Below are 16,813 nucleotides of genomic sequence, written 5' to 3' on the forward strand. Positions count from 1 at the left end.
CTGGCCACTGTGATTGGCTCCGGGCTGGGGCAGTGCCCAATCGGGGCCCAGGGCCGGGCCTCCCGTTGGAAGCCAGGGGAAGACGAGCTGTCGTCCTGCTGGGGTAGGGGAAGGGGTGGGGCCGGGGGAGGTCAGGCTCCAGCAGTGGGAGGGGCGTGAGGCCCGCCTGCGGCAGTTGGTGACCTTCCTGCTCCCCTCAGGGCAGAGCCGCCGGCCTGAGAATGAGGGCGCTGCTGAGCCCAGGGCCTGGGATGGCCCGTTGCTGCTGTGGTCCCAGAGCTCCACCCGAGACCTGAGGGAAGCCGTCTGCCCGTGAGTCCTCTCCCGCTTGTCTGTCAGCTTGTTTGAACCATGCTGGGTTTTCTGCCCAGCTGGCTAAGGGGAGTCCCTGGAAATGCAAGGGTGTGGGTTTTGGCAGACTTCAGGGAAGACATGCCAGATGAGCCTGGGAGACTCCAGCTTAATCTGGATTCAGGAGATATCTCTTCGGGCCAGCTAGTAATTGTAGGATAAGCCTAATGAGTCTTCACAGGATGAAGAGAGTAACGTGCCAAGGTAGCAATCGATGTCCTCATTCGAGAGGATGAAGCTGGTGCTCAGAGAAGGGGGGAACTTGGCCACAGCAAGGAGGTGTGCACCCAGACAGAACCCCCAGATCCGGCCATTGGAGCTCAGGGAGGCCACTGGTGTGGCTTGTCCCTGTGGCAGGGGCCGAGGCACGCAGCCCACCCTGATTCCTGCGGGGGCCTGACTTGGGAAGTGCCATCTGGTAGCTTTGAGACTCACCAAACCAAATTGCACTGGAGAGAGGAGGGACACCTTCCTTCATCCACCCCCCACCCCCGCCGGATTCCCACATACCCTGACCCCTTTCTCCCGATTTCGGAGCCATTTCCAGAGTCCCGCTCATATGACCTCATTCGAAGTGCACTGTGGACGAGCTGCCATCTGCAGCTACTACCACAGCGGCCAAGGGCTTTAGCTCCCGACTACCTCCCTTCCTTTGGAACTTGGGGGCCCTCTACTCCCCACTTGCACACCACAGACCTTTGCTGAGGATTGTGGGGACCCTCACTCAGTTTGCAGTACGTTGTAGCCATCCCTGTCCTCTCTATACCTCCCTTGAAACTCAGCTTGTGAGCTCCTTTGGAGCAGCGTGGCCCACCTGGCTGCAACGGAAGAGACACAGCTGACAGTGAAACAACAGCTTAGATCTGAGACCCGGAAAGCTCTGTCAGAAGGGACCTCCCTCTTCACACCGTAGAGGCTGTAGGAGGCGCCAGGCTTTCGAACCAGTGCTGGGGCCAAAATGACTCCACAGCTGTTTTCCTTCCTGGGGAGGGTTCTGGCTCGAGTGGGAATGGCTCAAGTCTCCTAAGGTTCTGCAAGCCCACTCTGTGCAGATTCACGGTACACAGAGAGGAGAAGGTGGAGTCCTGCCCTGTAGGTGGTCACAGCTCACGGATGAGCCAGGCAGGCAGGCAGGCAGGGCATGAGAACACCTGAGCTGCCTTCATGAGTGAATGGTGTGGGGGCAGAGGAAGAGAAGCCGGTCTGCTCCCTCGTGTGGTGCCCCGGGCAGGTTGTCCCCAGAGGAAACCCTTACGACGGTGAGGACTATCACTGCTGTTTCCCAAGGGGTTCCGTCGGTGCGTGTCTTCCCCGGAGCGGTCAGGCCGTCTCTCAAGTACACGGGCCATGGGCATTGCCTCTCCTTGGAACTTCCCATGTGTTTCTCTTTTTTATGGAACAGTGATTTTCTAGAGGGGTTCTGGGCCACAAGGATGTTGGGTCATTTTCTAGCCTTCTGTCATGAAGAACGCTTTCCTGGGTGTTGGGGTGGTTTGTTGTCCCAGCTCCCTTTCTTGGCTTCTTTTGGGAGCTGGTGCAACAAGACGAGCTCAGCCTCTGCCTTCTGGCTGAGATGTCACCCTTGACACAGCAATGCCTGCCTGGAGATAATGATGGCAGTTGCCAAAAGGGCTTCGTTTGGCACATGGTATCTTGAAAGGACGTACACCGTCCTTTCAGATATCAAAGGCTAGTTCAAATGACATACAAATGAGAACTCTCCAATGGAGTCTTACAGTAGTTGGAGAGTCCAAAAAACACTCCTTCAGTCATTTCACTGAGAGTCATTGATTGGGGACACCAAGAATATAGGAAGGAATGCACAAAGAAAGGATGAAATTGTGTTCAGGATCGGGGGAAGGGATGAACAGGGCGTGCTTGCCTTGAATCCAGGCTTTGTTGGGGGGGTGGGGCGTAAAGATCAAACGGGTCTGAAACTACAAAGTGGTGATGGTAACACAGTATCACCAGAGTTACACAACAGTGTTCCCAAATTGCAACAATGATGAAAAAGTTTACTAATCCCAACTTAACCAACAAAAGTACAGGAAACCATACAAAAAATAAAACATCACCAGAAAGGTGGAAACAAACCAAATGCAAAGCAGTTCAGGGGAAAGGAACTCCATGTCCCCTGGGGGCAGACCGAGTTGCCAGCGTCCACGGTGAGCAGACGGGGATGGAGGCTGCAGAGCCGACCGCTCCCCTGGACGTGGTGTTTCCGGCAAGGGCTCTGGGTGTCTGTCCAGAGCGGGGGCTCGTTCTCCCTGCAGGGGTGGGTGAGTCATCGTGGGCGTCTGGGTGTTGCGCGGGAGCCAGGGCAGGCTCTCCCTGCCGAGGCGGTGACTCCTCCTCTGCCTCGGGTTCTCCTGCCAGAGCCCGAGCAGGTAGAGGTGCACGTGGAGGTGGAGGTTCTGGCTGAGGGGGTGGGACATCAGTGCCTGGGGCTGGGGGTCCTGCAGGCATGGAGATCCGATCTGCCCGGTGTGCTGGCCAGTACCCAGCTGGCCTGGTGTCTCTGCGAGGGCAAGTCTCGGTTCTCCATCTGCCCTCGGTGGATCCCTGGGTCCTGCACCTGGAGCCAGCACCTCTGTAGGGACAGGTCTGGGAAGCGGAGCCTGGTTCCAGTTGGAGGCCAGTGCTAGAGCTGGGGGAGAAGCAAAGTTTGCCCACAGGCCAGCCTTGGCATGTGCGTCTCCCGGGACAGAAAGCTTCCAAGAGATTCCCAAAGAATACCCAGCGTCGGATGTCTTTTGGGACTGAAGTGTGCAAGATGGGGGGCGGGGGGTGTGAGGCCAGCGCTTGCTGCAGGCCCAGCAGCAGCTTTCGGGGACTCGTCCCTGTGTAGCTCAGCACCCCCTCCCCACACACTCCCGTGCACCAGCCCCAGCGTCCTCACCTCTGTGCTCTGGCGTGCTGGGCTCCAGGTCCTCCTGCTGCCTCAGAGGCCGGGGTTCTCGGGACTCTGGGTCGGAGCCGGGTGTGCTGAGCTCCGTGGCAGCCTCAGACTGGGCCGCCGGGTGTATCCTGGGCGGTGTCTCGGCAGCAGGCCTTCCCCGCCTCCGCTTCTCCCCCGGTGGGGCTGATGCCTCCGTGGGCACGCTCACCTGGAGCCTGCACTGGGCCTCACGGGCGGGGGGGTGGTGCTCCGACCCCTCCCTCCGGGAGGTGGATGGGGTGTCCCCGTCCTCGGCCTCATCACGTGGGAAGCTCTGCAACGACAGTGACCGTCAGCCAGCCATGCTAGGAGTTTTCCGAGCTGGGCCTGGGCAGTGGAGCCGCTGCTTCTGCCTGCTCGAACTTCTCTTCCCAGAAGGGTCAGAGACGTGTGTCTGCTCAGATCCCCACCCGGGAGGAAAGAGTCCCACCTGAGGGTGTGAGGTCCGCCTGGGCGGCCGCCGCTGCCCGCACTCTCCCCATCCCGCCCAGCCTGCTCTCCCCTGGGGTGTGGACACAACTTGTCCGCAGGCTTCTGACCCCACATCCGCCTGGGCTTCCTTGAGGGAGACACACCCCAAGAAACCCGCATCCACACACACAGGCAAAGGACCCGGTGTTTCCGGGTGGCATGGGAGAGGCGGCCTGGTCCGTCCTGGGGCTCCCCGTGTTACCTTTCTGTTTCTCCGGGCAAAGGGCCAGAGGCCTCTCGGGGGTGTCCTGAGCCAACGTCGACAGGGTGCCCGCGCACACTGCCTGTGAGCACTCCTGAGGCCCCGGCCTCTGGGCAGGGGCAAACAGCAGAACATCCTGGCAGCCAGTGAACTGGCTGGGGGCTCCTCTCCGCTCTGGAGGCCTGGATACCCGGGCTGCGGGTTCTGTTGGGTTCTGTTGCCGGCAGGTGACATCATCTCCTGGGGTTCGTGCTGAGGTCCCTTCCCCAAAACTTCCCAAGGGAATCTCTGGGTTTCTGACTGCTCGACCACCCCCCTTAGGCCATGTGCAGGCACAGTGACACCCACACAGCCCAGCCCACAGCCCTGGGGAGGCCTGGGTTCAGCCAGGGCCTGAGCTCCGAGGACCCCACTGCTCTCAGACCAGGCTCCTTCTTCTCATAAGTGGTGTGGCCCTGGACAAGCATATGCCCCTCAGGGTTGCCCCAGTCTCTCCATCTGCAGAGTGGTGGTCATTCTCCCATCTGCTTCCTAGGTCTGTCGGCCTACGAGCAGCTCCATGCCTTTCCACCTGGGGCCGATATCACGTGGAGCTTGTGCGCTGAGACTTCAGAAAGAAAGATTCCATCCAGGGCTGACACAGCACAGAATGGGGCAGAACGAGGCCTGGATGTGCCGTGGTACCCAGGAAAAGGCACTCCCCCTCCTGACTGTTTTGAGACCCCGCATCCAAGTTGGAGGACCGAAAGGAAGACTCGAAGGTCTCCCTCTCTTATAGAAAAGAGTAGCCAACTTTCTGCTCCTCTGTTTCCATTGAGATTCTGTTCAAGTGTCCCAGCTCGGCTTCTGCGGGTGGCTGAGCTTCTAATGGCTCCCTGCGTTCTTGTCTTTTCCTCTCCAAACCTTCCGTCCTTTCCCCACTTCTGGGGTGGAAGGGCGCTGTCATTGCTTCTACCTTCGAGGCAGATTGAGGAAAAGTCTGGACCGTCGACTCCTTTCCTCTCTTTGGTTCCGTGTCTCTCTCTGGCTGTGTCCCTCTCTTTTCCTTTCTCAGTTCCGTCTGTGTCTTCCTCTTTCTCTCTCGTGTGTGGATGGATGGATGCTAGGGATGCACATGTATATGATTAGATGAGGGTTATGTTTTAGGGATAGGTTAGAGGGAGAGAAAGGCTTTAGGTCGGAGTTGGTCATGGGGGAAGGGTCAAGGGTGGTGGTGGTGTTGTTTCTTGGAATCTGAGTGCTGTGCATTCTTCGTCTCTTTCCATATGAACCCCTTCTCAGATACACCACTTGCAAGGAGTCTCTCATGTTCTGTTTCCTATCTTTTGCATTTGTGAATGCTTAGCTTCTCTGTTGTGAAGAGGTTCCATTGGATGGAAACCCATGGGTGTACTTCGTGTACCTCTTTGCCTTACTTGAAGAGACCCATTTCGACCTCCGCCCAGCAAATGGCAAGGAGACTCTGATGTCAAGGAGCCTTTGACCTACGCTTCTTTCTAGCTATCTCATGACATCAGTCTTTAGGGTGAGGTTTTCCCCCTATATTGAGGTGGTATGAGATCAAAACCAATAGCGTTCTTCAGATGTAGCTGTCTGGATTTCCCATGGACATTGATTGAAGAGGCTTTCTTGTTCCCATTTGGATATTCTCCCCTTCTGTGTCAGAGATGAGTTGACCATGGATGCTGGGGTTTGTTTCTGGACCCTCCACTTTATTCCATCGATCTGGATCTGTGTGTGTTGTTGTATTCCCAATAGCATACTGTCCTGCTGCTGCTGCTGCGGCTAAGTCACTTCAGTCGTGTCTGACTCTGCGTGACCCCATGGCCTGCAGCCTACCAGGCTCCTCCGTCCAGGACGTTTTCCAGGCAAGAGTACTGGAGTGGGTCGCCATTGTCTTCTCCGATACTCTCCTGAGGATCCTAGTTTGGTCGTCTAATTTCCTTTCACACAACCTTGGATGTCCGTATCGGGGCTTTTTCGTCGGATTGTATTGACAGTTTAGGCTCTTTTCTGTCTCCGTACCCCTTTTGCAATTCTTTGTTCGGTGCGAAAATGCATTGGCATTTTGGGAGGAATAGCATCGAAGCTGTGGATTGCCTTGTGGGGCTGTGACATCATTTTCCCAATAGGAATTCTTTCAAGCCCTGAGCACAGCTTCTCTTTCCAGTGATTGGTGTGGGCTTGATCTTCCTTCTTCCATCTCTCGCCGTTTTGTGAGAACAGGTCCATCCTTCCCTTCTGGGTTAGATGGACTGGTGGGTATCACTTCAGTGAATGGCATTGTCAGTGGGGGTGATAATTCCCTTCTCGTTGGAAGACTTTGCTGTGAGTATTAGAAATGCAAGTGACTTCTCTTCCCCTTCCTCCCTGTCCATCTCTCAGAGCCACCGGGAAACAGAGGCCTCATCCACGGTCACACAGGCCTGAGGGGGTGCAACTAGACCGTTGTTTCTTCAGGCCCTCAGTGCTGGACATCATCCGGGATCCTCTGTGTGTGTCTTCCTCAGTCTGGTGTCCCTTCAGACCTTTCCCTAGTTTTCACAGGCTTGTTGCGTTGGTGTTCTTTGTCTGTTTGGAGACACATCCTTGATAAGCTTTGTGTTTCCACTCATTCGTCTCGCGATGTATGACCTGTCTTTTGCTTTTGTCATGAGGTCTTTCCCACAGTAGATATCTTTGATTTTGCAAAGTCCACTGTATTCTCTGGGTTTTTTTTTTTTTGTGGACTGGCTTTTAGTTTTGTGTGTGAAGACTCAAAGCACGTGTCCGGTTTCTGCTCATTGTTCTTCGAGATTTGTGACAAGTTTTCATGGAAAGTTTGTCTAGGGATAACTGGAAGTGAACTCGGTGTAAGGTGTCAAGTCTCCATCTCCATTCCTGTCATCCCCTGCAGTTTCCAATTCCCTGTTCCTGAGTGGTTTTAGAGACCTTGTGGGGAGTTTGGTTGCATTGGAGTTTGCATTTCCACCTTGATTCGATTCACACTGTTCTGCCCTCAGGGACACTGTCAAGGGGGAGTGAGGAGCAGCCTGCACTTCCAGCAGTGACCACACGGTGGGGCGAGTGCTGCTCTCCCCTCAGGGAGCCCCAGGCCACAGGCATCCCAGTGAGGAGCCAGCTCTGTGCTCAGCTGAAAGGAGTTAGTCTCTCAGGAGCCTCTGAGCCCTTGCCTTTGGATCACCCAGGGTGGGCATTTACTGGGACAGAAAAAATTGCCCTGAATTCCATGGACGGAAGAGCCTGGCTGTGTAGAGTTCGTGAGTTGCCGCGAATCAGACACAACTGAGGACACAAAAATTCTATAGATTAAAACACTTTTTGGGGGTGGGGGGGAGTGAAAGGGGGGGATGTGGGTTTTTTTGTCTTATATAATAGCCAAGGGAAATCTAGTATAAACCTAAATTCACATAGACGGGAAAGGTATAGCTCTCCGTCACCGTATTAAAAAAAAAAAAAAAACTACTAAACTTTTCTGAAAGTTTATTTAGTAGCTTCCTTGAGCAGTTCATTGTGAAGCATTTTTTTTTTTTCTGTGACATTGGCCTCATTAAAAAGCACGGTTTGCCTTTACTGGATAATTCTGTTCATTGGTTTCTTAGGGAACCTTGGTAATATTTGAGTTTCCTGGGGAGTATGGTCACATGACCTGGCCCTGGCCAATCGGTGCGTTCCACCTCCCTGGCCACTGTGATTGGCTCCGGGCTGGGGCAGTGCCCAATCGGGGCCCAGGGCCGGGCCTCCCGTTGGAAGCCAGGGGAAGACGAGCTGTCGTCCTGCTGGGGTAGGGGAAGGGGTGGGGCCGGGGGAGGTCAGGCTCCAGCAGTGGGAGGGGCGTGAGGCCCGCCTGCGGCAGTTGGTGACCTTCCTGCTCCCCTCAGGGCAGAGCCGCCGGCCTGAGAATGAGGGCGCTGCTGAGCCCAGGGCCTGGGATGGCCCGTTGCTGCTGTGGTCCCAGAGCTCCACCCGAGACCTGAGGGAAGCCGTCTGCCCGTGAGTCCTCTCCCGCTTGTCTGTCAGCTTGTTTGAACCATGCTGGGTTTTCTGCCCAGCTGGCTAAGGGGAGTCCCTGGAAATGCAAGGGTGTGGGTTTTGGCAGACTTCAGGGAAGACATGCCAGATGAGCCTGGGAGACTCCAGCTTAATCTGGATTCAGGAGATATCTCTTCGGGCCAGCTAGTAATTGTAGGATAAGCCTAATGAGTCTTCACAGGATGAAGAGAGTAACGTGCCAAGGTAGCAATCGATGTCCTCATTCGAGAGGATGAAGCTGGTGCTCAGAGAAGGGGGGAACTTGGCCACAGCAAGGAGGTGTGCACCCAGACAGAACCCCCAGATCCGGCCATTGGAGCTCAGGGAGGCCACTGGTGTGGCTTGTCCCTGTGGCAGGGGCCGAGGCACGCAGCCCACCCTGATTCCTGCGGGGGCCTGACTTGGGAAGTGCCATCTGGTAGCTTTGAGACTCACCAAACCAAATTGCACTGGAGAGAGGAGGGACACCTTCCTTCATCCACCCCCCACCCCCGCCGGATTCCCACATACCCTGACCCCTTTCTCCCGATTTCGGAGCCATTTCCAGAGTCCCGCTCATATGACCTCATTCGAAGTGCACTGTGGACGAGCTGCCATCTGCAGCTACTACCACAGCGGCCAAGGGCTTTAGCTCCCGACTACCTCCCTTCCTTTGGAACTTGGGGGCCCTCTACTCCCCACTTGCACACCACAGACCTTTGCTGAGGATTGTGGGGACCCTCACTCAGTTTGCAGTACGTTGTAGCCATCCCTGTCCTCTCTATACCTCCCTTGAAACTCAGCTTGTGAGCTCCTTTGGAGCAGCGTGGCCCACCTGGCTGCAACGGAAGAGACACAGCTGACAGTGAAACAACAGCTTAGATCTGAGACCCGGAAAGCTCTGTCAGAAGGGACCTCCCTCTTCACACCGTAGAGGCTGTAGGAGGCGCCAGGCTTTCGAACCAGTGCTGGGGCCAAAATGACTCCACAGCTGTTTTCCTTCCTGGGGAGGGTTCTGGCTCGAGTGGGAATGGCTCAAGTCTCCTAAGGTTCTGCAAGCCCACTCTGTGCAGATTCACGGTACACAGAGAGGAGAAGGTGGAGTCCTGCCCTGTAGGTGGTCACAGCTCACGGATGAGCCAGGCAGGCAGGCAGGCAGGGCATGAGAACACCTGAGCTGCCTTCATGAGTGAATGGTGTGGGGGCAGAGGAAGAGAAGCCGGTCTGCTCCCTCGTGTGGTGCCCCGGGCAGGTTGTCCCCAGAGGAAACCCTTACGACGGTGAGGACTATCACTGCTGTTTCCCAAGGGGTTCCGTCGGTGCGTGTCTTCCCCGGAGCGGTCAGGCCGTCTCTCAAGTACACGGGCCATGGGCATTGCCTCTCCTTGGAACTTCCCATGTGTTTCTCTTTTTTATGGAACAGTGATTTTCTAGAGGGGTTCTGGGCCACAAGGATGTTGGGTCATTTTCTAGCCTTCTGTCATGAAGAACGCTTTCCTGGGTGTTGGGGTGGTTTGTTGTCCCAGCTCCCTTTCTTGGCTTCTTTTGGGAGCTGGTGCAACAAGACGAGCTCAGCCTCTGCCTTCTGGCTGAGATGTCACCCTTGACACAGCAATGCCTGCCTGGAGATAATGATGGCAGTTGCCAAAAGGGCTTCGTTTGGCACATGGTATCTTGAAAGGACGTACACCGTCCTTTCAGATATCAAAGGCTAGTTCAAATGACATACAAATGAGAACTCTCCAATGGAGTCTTACAGTAGTTGGAGAGTCCAAAAAACACTCCTTCAGTCATTTCACTGAGAGTCATTGATTGGGGACACCAAGAATATAGGAAGGAATGCACAAAGAAAGGATGAAATTGTGTTCAGGATCGGGGGAAGGGATGAACAGGGCGTGCTTGCCTTGAATCCAGGCTTTGTTGGGGGGGTGGGGCGTAAAGATCAAACGGGTCTGAAACTACAAAGTGGTGATGGTAACACAGTATCACCAGAGTTACACAACAGTGTTCCCAAATTGCAACAATGATGAAAAAGTTTACTAATCCCAACTTAACCAACAAAAGTACAGGAAACCATACAAAAAATAAAACATCACCAGAAAGGTGGAAACAAACCAAATGCAAAGCAGTTCAGGGGAAAGGAACTCCATGTCCCCTGGGGGCAGACCGAGTTGCCAGCGTCCACGGTGAGCAGACGGGGATGGAGGCTGCAGAGCCGACCGCTCCCCTGGACGTGGTGTTTCCGGCAAGGGCTCTGGGTGTCTGTCCAGAGCGGGGGCTCGTTCTCCCTGCAGGGGTGGGTGAGTCATCGTGGGCGTCTGGGTGTTGCGCGGGAGCCAGGGCAGGCTCTCCCTGCCGAGGCGGTGACTCCTCCTCTGCCTCGGGTTCTCCTGCCAGAGCCCGAGCAGGTAGAGGTGCACGTGGAGGTGGAGGTTCTGGCTGAGGGGGTGGGACATCAGTGCCTGGGGCTGGGGGTCCTGCAGGCATGGAGATCCGATCTGCCCGGTGTGCTGGCCAGTACCCAGCTGGCCTGGTGTCTCTGCGAGGGCAAGTCTCGGTTCTCCATCTGCCCTCGGTGGATCCCTGGGTCCTGCACCTGGAGCCAGCACCTCTGTAGGGACAGGTCTGGGAAGCGGAGCCTGGTTCCAGTTGGAGGCCAGTGCTAGAGCTGGGGGAGAAGCAAAGTTTGCCCACAGGCCAGCCTTGGCATGTGCGTCTCCCGGGACAGAAAGCTTCCAAGAGATTCCCAAAGAATACCCAGCGTCGGATGTCTTTTGGGACTGAAGTGTGCAAGATGGGGGGCGGGGGGTGTGAGGCCAGCGCTTGCTGCAGGCCCAGCAGCAGCTTTCGGGGACTCGTCCCTGTGTAGCTCAGCACCCCCTCCCCACACACTCCCGTGCACCAGCCCCAGCGTCCTCACCTCTGTGCTCTGGCGTGCTGGGCTCCAGGTCCTCCTGCTGCCTCAGAGGCCGGGGTTCTCGGGACTCTGGGTCGGAGCCGGGTGTGCTGAGCTCCGTGGCAGCCTCAGACTGGGCCGCCGGGTGTATCCTGGGCGGTGTCTCGGCAGCAGGCCTTCCCCGCCTCCGCTTCTCCCCCGGTGGGGCTGATGCCTCCGTGGGCACGCTCACCTGGAGCCTGCACTGGGCCTCACGGGCGGGGGGGTGGTGCTCCGACCCCTCCCTCCGGGAGGTGGATGGGGTGTCCCCGTCCTCGGCCTCATCACGTGGGAAGCTCTGCAACGACAGTGACCGTCAGCCAGCCATGCTAGGAGTTTTCCGAGCTGGGCCTGGGCAGTGGAGCCGCTGCTTCTGCCTGCTCGAACTTCTCTTCCCAGAAGGGTCAGAGACGTGTGTCTGCTCAGATCCCCACCCGGGAGGAAAGAGTCCCACCTGAGGGTGTGAGGTCCGCCTGGGCGGCCGCCGCTGCCCGCACTCTCCCCATCCCGCCCAGCCTGCTCTCCCCTGGGGTGTGGACACAACTTGTCCGCAGGCTTCTGACCCCACATCCGCCTGGGCTTCCTTGAGGGAGACACACCCCAAGAAACCCGCATCCACACACACAGGCAAAGGACCCGGTGTTTCCGGGTGGCATGGGAGAGGCGGCCTGGTCCGTCCTGGGGCTCCCCGTGTTACCTTTCTGTTTCTCCGGGCAAAGGGCCAGAGGCCTCTCGGGGGTGTCCTGAGCCAACGTCGACAGGGTGCCCGCGCACACTGCCTGTGAGCACTCCTGAGGCCCCGGCCTCTGGGCAGGGGCAAACAGCAGAACATCCTGGCAGCCAGTGAACTGGCTGGGGGCTCCTCTCCGCTCTGGAGGCCTGGATACCCGGGCTGCGGGTTCTGTTGGGTTCTGTTGCCGGCAGGTGACATCATCTCCTGGGGTTCGTGCTGAGGTCCCTTCCCCAAAACTTCCCAAGGGAATCTCTGGGTTTCTGACTGCTCGACCACCCCCCTTAGGCCATGTGCAGGCACAGTGACACCCACACAGCCCAGCCCACAGCCCTGGGGAGGCCTGGGTTCAGCCAGGGCCTGAGCTCCGAGGACCCCACTGCTCTCAGACCAGGCTCCTTCTTCTCATAAGTGGTGTGGCCCTGGACAAGCATATGCCCCTCAGGGTTGCCCCAGTCTCTCCATCTGCAGAGTGGTGGTCATTCTCCCATCTGCTTCCTAGGTCTGTCGGCCTACGAGCAGCTCCATGCCTTTCCACCTGGGGCCGATATCACGTGGAGCTTGTGCGCTGAGACTTCAGAAAGAAAGATTCCATCCAGGGCTGACACAGCACAGAATGGGGCAGAACGAGGCCTGGATGTGCCGTGGTACCCAGGAAAAGGCACTCCCCCTCCTGACTGTTTTGAGACCCCGCATCCAAGTTGGAGGACCGAAAGGAAGACTCGAAGGTCTCCCTCTCTTATAGAAAAGAGTAGCCAACTTTCTGCTCCTCTGTTTCCATTGAGATTCTGTTCAAGTGTCCCAGCTCGGCTTCTGCGGGTGGCTGAGCTTCTAATGGCTCCCTGCGTTCTTGTCTTTTCCTCTCCAAACCTTCCGTCCTTTTCCCCCTTCTGGGGTGGAAGGGCGCTGTCATTGCTTCTACCTTCGAGGCAGATTGAGGAAAAGTCTGGACCGTCGACTCCTTTCCTCTCTTTGGTTCCGTGTCTCTCTCTGGCTGTGTCCCTCTCTTTTCCTTTCTCAGTTCCGTCTGTGTCTTCCTCTTTCTCTCTCGTGTGTGGATGGATGGATGCTAGGGATGCACATGTATATGATTAGATGAGGGTTATGTTTTAGGGATAGGTTAGAGGGAGAGAAAGGCTTTAGGTCGGAGTTGGTCATGGGGGAAGGGTCAAGGGTGGTGGTGGTGTTGTTTCTTGGAATCTGAGTGCTGTGCATTCTTCGTCTCTTTCCATATGAACCCCTTCTCAGATACACCACTTGCAAGGAGTCTCTCATGTTCTGTTTCCTATCTTTTGCATTTGTGAATGCTTAGCTTCTCTGTTGTGAAGAGGTTCCATTGGATGGAAACCCATGGGTGTACTTCGTGTACCTCTTTGCCTTACTTGAAGAGACCCATTTCGACCTCCGCCCAGCAAATGGCAAGGAGACTCTGATGTCAAGGAGCCTTTGACCTACGCTTCTTTCTAGCTATCTCATGACATCAGTCTTTAGGGTGAGGTTTTCCCCCTATATTGAGGTGGTATGAGATCAAAACCAATAGCGTTCTTCAGATGTAGCTGTCTGGTTTTCCCATGGACATTGATTGAAGAGGCTTTCTTGTTCCCATTTGGATATTCTCCCCTTCTGTGTCAGAGATGAGTTGACCATGGATGCTGGGGTTTGTTTCTGGACCCTCCACTTTATTCCATCGATCTGGATCTGTGTGTGTTGTTGTATTCCCAATAGCATACTGTCCTGCTGCTGCTGCTGCGGCTAAGTCACTTCAGTCGTGTCTGACTCTGCGTGACCCCATGGCCTGCAGCCTACCAGGCTCCTCCGTCCAGGACGTTTTCCAGGCAAGAGTACTGGAGTGGGTCGCCATTGCCTTCTCCGATACTCTCCTGAGGATCCTAGTTTGGTCGTCTAATTTCCTTTCACACAACCTTGGATGTCCGTATCGGGGCTTTTTCGTCGGATTGTATTGACAGTTTAGGCTCTTTTCTGTCTCCGTACCCCTTTTGCAATTCTTTGTTCGGTGCGAAAATGCATTGGCATTTTGGGAGGAATAGCATCGAAGCTGTGGATTGCCTTGTGGGGCTGTGACATCATTTTCCCAATAGGAATTCTTTCAAGCCCTGAGCACAGCTTCTCTTTCCAGTGATTGGTGTGGGCTTGATCTTCCTTCTTCCATCTCTCGCCGTTTTGTGAGAACAGGTCCATCCTTCCCTTCTGGGTTAGATGGACTGGTGGGTATCACTTCAGTGAATGGCATTGTCAGTGGGGGTGATAATTCCCTTCTCGTTGGAAGACTTTGCTGTGAGTATTAGAAATGCAAGTGACTTCTCTTCCCCTTCCTCCCTGTCCATCTCTCAGAGCCACCGGGAAACAGAGGCCTCATCCACGGTCACACAGGCCTGAGGGGGTGCAACTAGACCGTTGTTTCTTCAGGCCCTCAGTGCTGGACATCATCCGGGATCCTCTGTGTGTGTCTTCCTCAGTCTGGTGTCCCTTCAGACCTTTCCCTAGTTTTCACAGGCTTGTTGCGTTGGTGTTCTTTGTCTGTTTGGAGACACATCCTTGATAAGCTTTGTGTTTCCACTCATTCGTCTCGCGATGTATGACCTGTCTTTTGCTTTTGTCATGAGGTCTTTCCCACAGTAGATATCTTTGATTTTGCAAAGTCCACTGTATTCTCTGGGTTTTTTTTTGTGGTCTGGCTTTTAGTTTTGTGTGTGAAGACTCAAAGCACGTGTCCGGTTTCTGCTCATTGTTCTTCGAGATTTGTGACAAGTTTTCATGGAAAGTTTGTCTAGGGATAACTGGAAGTGAACTCGGTGTAAGGTGTCAAGTCTCCATCTCCATTCCTGTCATCCCCTGCAGTTTCCAATTCCCTGTTCCTGAGTGGTTTTAGAGACCTTGTGGGGAGTTTGGTTGCATTGGAGTTTGCATTTCCACCTTGATTCGATTCACACTGTTCTGCCCTCAGGGACACTGTCAAGGGGGAGTGAGGAGCAGCCTGCACTTCCAGCAGTGACCACACGGTGGGGCGAGTGCTGCTCTCCCCTCAGGGAGCCCCAGGCCACAGGCATCCCAGTGAGGAGCCAGCTCTGTGCTCAGCTGAAAGGAGTTAGTCTCTCAGGAGCCTCTGAGCCCTTGCCTTTGGATCACCCAGGGTGGGCATTTACTGGGACAGAAAAAATTGCCCTGAATTCCATGGACGGAAGAGCCTGGCTGTGTAGAGTTCGTGAGTTGCCGCGAATCAGACACAACTGAGGACACAAAAATTCTATAGATTAAAACACTTTTTGGGGGTGGGGGGGAGTGAAAGGGGGGGATGTGGGCTTTTTTGTCTTATATAATAGCCAAGGGAAATCTAGTTTAAACCTAAATTCACATAGACGGGAAAGGTATAGCTCTCCGTCACCCTATTAAAAAAAAAAAAAAAAAAACTACTAAACTTTTCTGAAAGTTTATTTAGTAGCTTCCTTGAGCAGTTCATTGTGAAGCATTTTTTTTTTTCTGTGACATTGGCCTCATTAAAAAGCACGGTTTGCCTTTACTGGATAATTCTGTTCATTGGTTTCTTAGGGAACCTTGGTAATATTTGAGTTTCCTGGGGAGTATGGTCACATGACCTGGCCCTGGCCAATCGGTGCGTTCCACCTCCCTGGCCACTGTGATTGGCTCCGGGCTGGGGCAGTGCCCAATCGGGGCCCAGGGCCGGGCCTCCCGTTGGAAGCCAGGGGAAGACGAGCTGTCGTCCTGCTGGGGTAGGGGAAGGGGTGGGGCCGGGGGAGGTCAGGCTCCAGCAGTGGGAGGGGCGTGAGGCCCGCCTGCGGCAGTTGGTGACCTTCCTGCTCCCCTCAGGGCAGAGCCGCCGGCCTGAGAATGAGGGCGCTGCTGAGCCCAGGGCCTGGGATGGCCCGTTGCTGCTGTGGTCCCAGAGCTCCACCCGAGACCTGAGGGAAGCCGTCTGCCCGTGAGTCCTCTCCCGCTTGTCTGTCAGCTTGTTTGAACCATGCTGGGTTTTCTGCCCAGCTGGCTAAGGGGAGTCCCTGGAAATGCAAGGGTGTGGGTTTTGGCAGACTTCAGGGAAGACATGCCAGATGAGCCTGGGAGACTCCAGCTTAATCTGGATTCAGGAGATATCTCTTCGGGCCAGCTAGTAATTGTAGGATAAGCCTAATGAGTCTTCACAGGATGAAGAGAGTAACGTGCCAAGGTAGCAATCGATGTCCTCATTCGAGAGGATGAAGCTGGTGCTCAGAGAAGGGGGGAACTTGGCCACAGCAAGGAGGTGTGCACCCAGACAGAACCCCCAGATCCGGCCATTGGAGCTCAGGGAGGCCACTGGTGTGGCTTGTCCCTGTGGCAGGGGCCGAGGCACGCAGCCCACCCTGATTCCTGCGGGGGCCTGACTTGGGAAGTGCCATCTGGTAGCTTTGAGACTCACCAAACCAAATTGCACTGGAGAGAGGAGGGACACCTTCCTTCATCCACCCCCCACCCCCGCCGGATTCCCACATACCCTGACCCCTTTCTCCCGATTTCGGAGCCATTTCCAGAGTCCCGCTCATATGACCTCATTCGAAGTGCACTGTGGACGAGCTGCCATCTGCAGCTACTACCACAGCGGCCAAGGGCTTTAGCTCCCGACTACCTCCCTTCCTTTGGAACTTGGGGGCCCTCTACTCCCCACTTGCACACCACAGACCTTTGCTGAGGATTGTGGGGACCCTCACTCAGTTTGCAGTACGTTGTAGCCATCCCTGTCCTCTCTATACCTCCCTTGAAACTCAGCTTGTGAGCTCCTTTGGAGCAGCGTGGCCCACCTGGCTGCAACGGAAGAGACACAGCTGACAGTGAAACAACAGCTTAGATCTGAGACCCGGAAAGCTCTGTCAGAAGGGACCTCCCTCTTCACACCGTAGAGGCTGTAGGAGGCGCCAGGCTTTCGAACCAGTGCTGGGGCCAAAATGACTCCACAGCTGTTTTCCTTCCTGGGGAGGGTTCTGGCTCGAGTGGGAATGGCTCAAGTCTCCTAAGGTTCTGCAAGCCCACTCTGTGCAGATTCACGGTACACAGAGAGGAGAAGGTGGAGTCCTGCCCTGTAGGTGGTCACAGCTCACGGATGAGCCAGGCAGGCAGGCAGGCAGGGCATGAGAACACCTGAGCTGCCTTCATGAGTGAATGGTG

The 16,813-nt window shown here is 55.5% G+C and overlaps 2 protein-coding genes and 1 long non-coding RNA gene across 3 annotated transcripts in view; 1 reads left to right on the forward strand and 2 right to left on the reverse strand.

Moving 5' to 3' along the window:
- The window catches only part of LOC145534149 (uncharacterized), a 541,812-nt gene that overhangs the window by 478,292 nt on the left and 46,707 nt on the right, over nucleotides 1-16,813 (forward strand). The window contains exons 54-56 of the long non-coding RNA XR_014074275.1: nucleotides 201-312; nucleotides 7,844-7,955; nucleotides 15,485-15,596. This is a non-coding gene — a long non-coding RNA (uncharacterized LOC145534149). The remainder of the gene's footprint in view (nucleotides 1-200; nucleotides 313-7,843; nucleotides 7,956-15,484; nucleotides 15,597-16,813) is intronic.
- On the reverse strand, nucleotides 2,346-7,418 carry LOC145533914 (uncharacterized). The gene is made up of 3 exons (XM_081561262.1): nucleotides 3,963-7,418; nucleotides 3,251-3,563; nucleotides 2,346-2,998 (listed from the first exon to the last, which is right to left on the reverse strand). The coding sequence occupies exons 1-3, from the start codon at nucleotides 4,197-4,199 to the stop codon at nucleotides 2,370-2,372; spliced, it is 1,179 nt and encodes a 392-aa protein (XP_081417388.1). The 5' UTR covers nucleotides 4,200-7,418; the 3' UTR covers nucleotides 2,346-2,369.
- LOC145534076 (uncharacterized) lies at nucleotides 9,987-11,781 on the reverse strand. Its single transcript, XM_081561445.1, has 3 exons — nucleotides 11,606-11,781; nucleotides 10,894-11,206; nucleotides 9,987-10,641 (listed from the first exon to the last, which is right to left on the reverse strand). The coding sequence occupies exons 1-3, from the start codon at nucleotides 11,738-11,740 to the stop codon at nucleotides 10,013-10,015; spliced, it is 1,077 nt and encodes a 358-aa protein (XP_081417571.1). The 5' UTR covers nucleotides 11,741-11,781; the 3' UTR covers nucleotides 9,987-10,012.

The sequence above is a fragment of the Giraffa tippelskirchi genome, chromosome 14 (assembly GCF_054371585.1).
Source record: "Giraffa tippelskirchi isolate mGirTip1 chromosome 14, T2T-mGirTip1v1.2.pri, whole genome shotgun sequence".
NCBI classification, from domain to species: Eukaryota; Metazoa; Chordata; class Mammalia; order Artiodactyla; family Giraffidae; genus Giraffa; species Giraffa tippelskirchi.